Source organism: Musca vetustissima, unplaced genomic scaffold (assembly GCF_032173495.1).
Source record: "Musca vetustissima isolate MV318-11 ecotype Yass unplaced genomic scaffold, APGP_CSIRO_Mvet_v1 utg29643, whole genome shotgun sequence".
Classification (NCBI taxonomy): domain Eukaryota; kingdom Metazoa; phylum Arthropoda; class Insecta; order Diptera; family Muscidae; genus Musca; species Musca vetustissima.
Window position 1 is genome coordinate 122,760 of NW_026876506.1, and position 6,594 is coordinate 129,353.

Consider the following 6,594-nt stretch of genomic DNA (forward strand, 5'->3'; position numbering starts at 1 on the left):
ATCGGTTAAGCGAGAAATAGCTCGCACATATTTTTTCGACCGAATACATTTAACTGGTGTTATAAATACCCCACGTCTGTCCGATTGTGTCAAAATTTTGCATAACTTTCAAATTTGAGCCTAGGTTTGCTCGATTGACACGATATTTTCAACAGCGAACTGAGCATAGAATGACTTTTTAAAAATTTTGATAAAATTATCCTGATTCTTGGAGAATATTTACAGTTAGATCCTATCGAATGTACATCTCTTATTATTTTTTCCTGTTTATTTATTTACATATTTTTCATTGCAACTATTTCGCTTTCCCTTGATAATTACCTCACTAGTTTGCAAAAAAGTACCATGACAATAAATCTAAAGGTCATTTAGATTAGAAAAATTGACGGCGAATTTATTGAATACAAAAAAAGAAAAACATGAAATGAAATTGTGCGATAAGAAATTGCGTTTACAGTTGTACGGAAAACAATAGATGCGGATGCAGTAGTGGGGCTACTAACGCCATACATCAGTTTATATTTCGCAACGATTGATAACAGAGTGGCGGTGTCGGAAATTCAAAATATTTAAATCCGAAATAAATTAAGAAAACAAATAAACATAATTATGAAGAAAATTAAATTGCCGCTGATTGCAATACTCTTGTGGTTTATTGTGATTGTTGGTTTTACCCAAACCAATTCATCATATCCCCCGCCATCGGCCAATTCTATTTCCGATGATTATCAATTCGATATGCATGATGATGTGCAGGAACGTCTCTATCTCTTATCTATGGATACAAATATTTCACCCTGTGACGATTTCTATGGTTATGCATGTGGCAATTGGAAGCCAGAAAATGGAGGTGGAACGTATCAAGAGACTTTGACAAAATTGGATTACGAAGTCAATGTCGAATTGAAACAAATTTTGCGGAATGTTAGTCAAACTACGTCGAAGAAATATGCCGCCGAAGTTTCGGATTATTACAAATCCTGTTTGGCCACTGAAGTACCTACAACAGTGGAATATTTAAAATGGTTGGAAACGCATGAACATGATCTACAATGGCCCATTAGTGTTACCCAGGGAAATTCCATATATCAGACACCACAACAATACGACTGGATACGTATGTTGGCTATTTTGCGGAAATATGGATTTAATGATGTCATCGTTCATGAAGCGGCTGTGCCCAAGGATACAAATCCAAATATTTTGGTTCTGGAATTGGGAAGACCTCAAGATTTGGGAAAACATACTATGAATAATTTACGTTATGATGTGGTCACCGGAACATTGCGATTCCTTATGCCCGAACGGGAATATCGCACACTATGGAGTGATTCTCAAGATTTGGATAATAAACTGTTGGAGTTGAAGACAAAATATGAAACGGATGATGAGATGCGTTTTACCACGGTCAGTGGTTTAAATGATCAGCCATGGTTGCTGCAGTATCTAAGTGTTCTGCTCGACATTCACAATTTGGATCCCACAATGGAATTGGTTATAACGAACATCTCTTATCTACGAGCGGTAGTGGATTTTTTGCAGACCTACAACCCACGATTTGTTTGTGAATATTTGCAATTGAAATTCCTCAGCTATTTGAATTACAAACAATTCAAAACGGAATATAGAGATTGTGTTTCAAGCACCCGTCTACTGTTCCCCCTGCCCACCCAATGGTTGTTTGAACAAAATCATCCAGAGCTAGAGACGGAAATCGATGTTGTCAACAAAATGTTTACGAAAATTAAACAGATATTCCTGAAGGTTCTCAATAAAAATGTTTACAATCTCGATTCATCAATGATGAAGTTTTTCCGAGCCAAGCTACGTACTCTTCAGCTGAGAATTGTTTATCTGGCCTCGCATAGCCTCGATGAGCTGTATCGAAATTTAAATCTCAGCCCCAATGATTATTATGGTAATCGTTTGAAAATTTACAATTTTAATTTTCAAGCCACACATCGCCATTTGAATATGAGGTTAAGGCGCAATGCCCTGGAATTTCTACCCCTTGAACAATATGACACGGCCAGTTCTCTGCTGCCCTACATTTTGGCAAGACAACGTTCAGTGCTGGTACCGCTGGGAATCTTACAACATCCCTACTATCGTCCTGAATTACCCATGGCATATATTTACAGTTCCATTGGCTATCTTTTGGCTCGACAAATCGTTTATGAATTTACCATTGCCGATATTGATGTCGGTGCCTATGGTCAGGTGTTCTCTTATGTCCTCGATATGTTAATACAAAATGAGGATTTCAGAATGGATTTTGAGCACATCGCTCAACATCATCGTGGTGAAACTGAAGAAGTGGACAGTGCAATAAATGGCCTGAAATTGGCCTATCAAACATTCAAAGAAGATCAATATGATGAGAATCTATTGAAATCATTTTTCCTCAATTTTGCCCAAATATATTGTGGAACAGCAGATGCCAGTTATCATCGGCCATCACAGAGTACGCTGAATAGGAAAATTGTCAATTTTTCTGTCAATCATATTGGTGATTTTTCACGGGCATTTGGTTGTGAGCGGGGCGCCGTACATGGTTTATTATTTTGGAATAAAAATGATGATTAGATAATTTTATTAAATTTTTGTGTTTTATAATATAATTATGCTAAATAAAATTTATTTTAATATTTAAAAGAAATATTTTTCTGTGTTATATCTTTACAATTATTTGTTTAATAATGAAGGAAAAATATTCTTTTAAAAATCCGAGCCTTTAATACTTGAGAAAAAATATTCTCTTTTTCCATATCGATTTTACAAACCCAATATCTCAAAAAATAAAAAAAAACATTGTAATTTTTTTAATTTAATTTTTAATATTTTCTAATTTTTTATTTATTTGTACACATTAATAAAAAATTAATATACTATTGTATGTCTTCTATAAATTTGACATCAATGTGGATGAAAGTCCAATCTGTTTCGTCGACTTTGTGTTATAAACGGAATTTTTTGAGGGAATGTTGGATTTTTAACATCACCTCCCATTTGAAATATCATCAAAATAAACAATATAAGAATAATATTTACAAAATAAATAAACTGCATTTCGGGTTCAAATAATAAAAAAAAAATTCTTTTCTATAACTTATTTTTCCGTTTTTCCGAACAACGAACTTCACTATTTCAATAATAAACTAGAACTACATTGACAGGTAAAACTTAATTCTTATTTCACATCATTTTACAATGAGAAGATAAAATGTGTTCCTGTGGAAAATCCAAAAATGTGTGTCTGTGTACAGTATGCTGAAATAATATAAGGAATCGGTCGTTTATAACCTGTTATGTCTTTCTGCATATGTTTGTAACAGGCAAAAAGACATGAGAATAAAATTGTAAATATTTATCGCATTTATAAACTGATTTGGATGAAATTACTTACAGCCCTATTTTTTTGGTCCAAGGACAAATCCTAGAGAAATTCGTAAGAATCACTTCAGATCTATATATAGCTTCCATATATATTTCCGCCCGATTTAATGCAATTGTATTTAATGTAATTTGCACGAAATTTTGTATTATGTCTAGAATGGTGTGTGTTAAGTTTCGTGAAAATCGGTTCAGATTTAGATAAAGTTCCCATATATATTTTCGTATGATTTAATGTAAATGGTGTACTAAAGCCCTTCAGAATGACAAATCAGAAGAATGATTAAAATAGATTCAAATATTTATATATATATCACATATTTAATTTTGTCCGACTTAAAGTCATAGGTCTCCCGGCGAGGTTACGTTTATTCTATCGGCAGGTTATTGTCCATATTAGCATAGAATGACGTACTATGGTTTATATCGGTATACATCTGAATGTACCTTTTAATAGGAATTGTAGTTACATCTCTTGTGTGTAGCAATCGTGGCGAAGGGTATGAAATTAAATTATTGTTACAAAATGTTCAACTAAATACTATTTTTGAAATGCAAATAAATTAAATTGTCTATTTTCCTGCTATTCCCTTAAAAATTTAAAATTCCTTTAAAATGTGATTGAAAAAAAACCCCTAAAATTACATTAAGAAATGTAATTTAAAATTTCATACCTGAAGTCCTGCATGCCCTTTAAAAATGTTATTTAAATATCCAAGACTAAAGTGCTGCTAGTCCTTTGAATTAAAGCAAGTAAAAAAGTGTCAATCGGTATTGCAGACAGATATATCCCTATGATTTTGTGGACGAGGTCTTCGAGGTATATGTTATAAAAGGTATATTTTTTCGGAATTATATGAGGTATATGTTTCGTATATGTTTAATTAAGGATGTTTCGGATTTTATGTTGGTCAAATATATAATATTGACCCCTTTGTATTATGTACCAGGGGAGAGGGCAGACGGGTCCCACCTTCGGACTTGATCTGGACTTGGTAAAGATAATTGGCTGTGCAAAATTTGGTTCAAATCGACATTCCATTCGTCTGATATTGGATTTATATATATTGAAAATATTGACCTTTTTTGCGGGACGTACCAGAAAGAGTAGACCAATGGGTCCCATCTTCAAACTTGATCTAGGCTTGGTAGAGGTAATAGGTTACCCTGATATTGGATTTATAAATATTGACAAATATTGACAAGTGGTCCAATTGGTCTCATCATACTTGATCTAGTCTGGGTAAAGATAATAGATTGTACAAAGTTTCGTTAAAATCGGATATTCCGATTGCATCTTATTATAACATTTATTTTTAGCACAATTTTTACCACATTGTGGGGGAGGTACCAGAAGTAGTGGACTAATGGGTATATTTACACCGTGTCAAAGTATATATACCCTCATTAGCCATTAGGCTGAGGATATAAAGAAATTGATAAAAATCTTTTCTTAAATGTATATTGGTCCCTAGCCTTTGAGAAAGGAATTTGAAAAAGTTAATGTTTGCCATTTTTTTGAAGATTATTATATCAAATATTTGCCGATGCTACGACACACATGTAAGCGTAGTTCGTAATTAAAAATATTTGGCCAGTTTAGACCAGTCCCATTTTTAACATCTACATTGACAATGACACGATTATCGATATTTTATTTCAATTTATATTTATTTGATTTTTCCAATTTTCTCAATTACTTAAAAATAAATAGTATTATTTGCCCCATTAAATGTTTGCCTGTCTCCATTCCAAGAATTTTTATTAGCATTTTTATAAATGCATTTACCATTTACAAAATGCTTGCAGTTAGGTTTAGTCTTTGTTATTATCCAAAATCTACTGCGGGATTTTCGCATATCAGCACAATTTTTAGCTGCATCAATTCGACTAATTATCAAAATGATAATGATGAGTATAATTTTTCCAAAAATAATGAACTGCATCACGCTTTTCAAATAAAAAAATAGATATATATTTCTCTAGATATTTCACCGTACAGCCAACCTCACTTCCAAGCTAATAAAATGCAACTGCATAGGCAGGCATATTATTACGATCTCTCCTATCCAAGCTCTGATGGTGTTATCCCATGTTATATATAGCTTGTGGTTGGTTTTTTATGCAACTCACCATTCTTATTCATAATATTCTAATTTAGTCTTATTCTTTAAGAAACAATATTCCTTTTAAAATCCATGTATATAATCTTTGGCGGACAATGTTATACTTTCCCCACCTATAAATAGTTGTTTTTATAAAAACAACAAACAGTAGTATCCCAAATATTCCGCCAACACTACTAAATAATATTTCCTTAAAAATCCACGCCTATAATCATTGAGGGAAAATTATTCCTTTTTAAAATCCGCGCCTATAATCTTTGAGGAAAAAATAATTGTTTCAAAATCCACGCACATAATCCATGAGGAAAAAATATTTTATGTCACGGATAAGTTCCAATTTTTATTATTTTCTAGATTTTTTTATTTGTTTGTTCACAACTTGTATTGAAATAATATTCCATTGCATGTCATCTTGAAGTTTGAAATCAATGTGGATGAGAGTCCAAGCTGTTTGGTCGAGTTTTTGTTATAAACAAAATTGGTGGTTTATTAATATCAGCTTCTATTTGAAGTAGTATCGTAATGAAGAATATAAGAATAATATTTTCAATATAATTAAACTGCATTTCGATGATGATTTTCGATGATTTCTTCTTTCCGTTTTGCCGAACGTCGAACTGCACTATTTCATTAATAAACCATAACTGCATAGATATGTAAAGCTTTACTCTTATTTCACATCATTTTCCAATAAATGTGTGTCTGTGGAAATCCCATTTACAGTATGCTCAAATAATATAACAAATCGTCCGGTTATTTATTTTAATGTAATTGAAATTATTGTTACACACATTTCAAACATGTATTATTTATGAAACACAAACATTTCTTTTAAATACCTATGGTCCAGTTAATCCTTTAAACATGTTTTTAAAAATCCAGAAACTAAGTCCTGCTACACCCTTAAAAATTTTCTTTTAAAATTCACATTTGAGTTTCTGATCTGATTCTAGTCGTTGAAAAATATTCTTTAAAAATCCACGCATTAAAGCCTGCTAGTCGTTGAAAAATATTCTTTAAAAATCCGCGCCTTAAAGCCTGCTAGACATTGAAAAATATTGTTTAACCAGTAAGG

General features: G+C 32.2%; 1 protein-coding gene across 1 annotated transcript; it reads left to right on the forward strand.

Annotated features, from left to right (window-relative positions):
- The first annotated feature begins 609 nt into the window (after nt 1-609).
- LOC133321068 (endothelin-converting enzyme 1-like) lies at nt 610-2,586 on the forward strand. Its single transcript, XM_061530169.1, has one exon. It carries the CDS (start codon nt 610-612, stop codon nt 2,584-2,586), a length of 1,977 nt encoding a protein of 658 aa, XP_061386153.1.
- The last annotated feature ends 4,008 nt before the right edge of the window (nt 2,587-6,594 follow it).

What these genes read in the sequence shown, in the direction of transcription:
- LOC133321068 (XM_061530169.1), top strand. Translation starts at nt 610, where the DNA reads ATGAAGAAAATTAAATTGCCGCTGATTGCAATACTCTTGTGGTTTATT.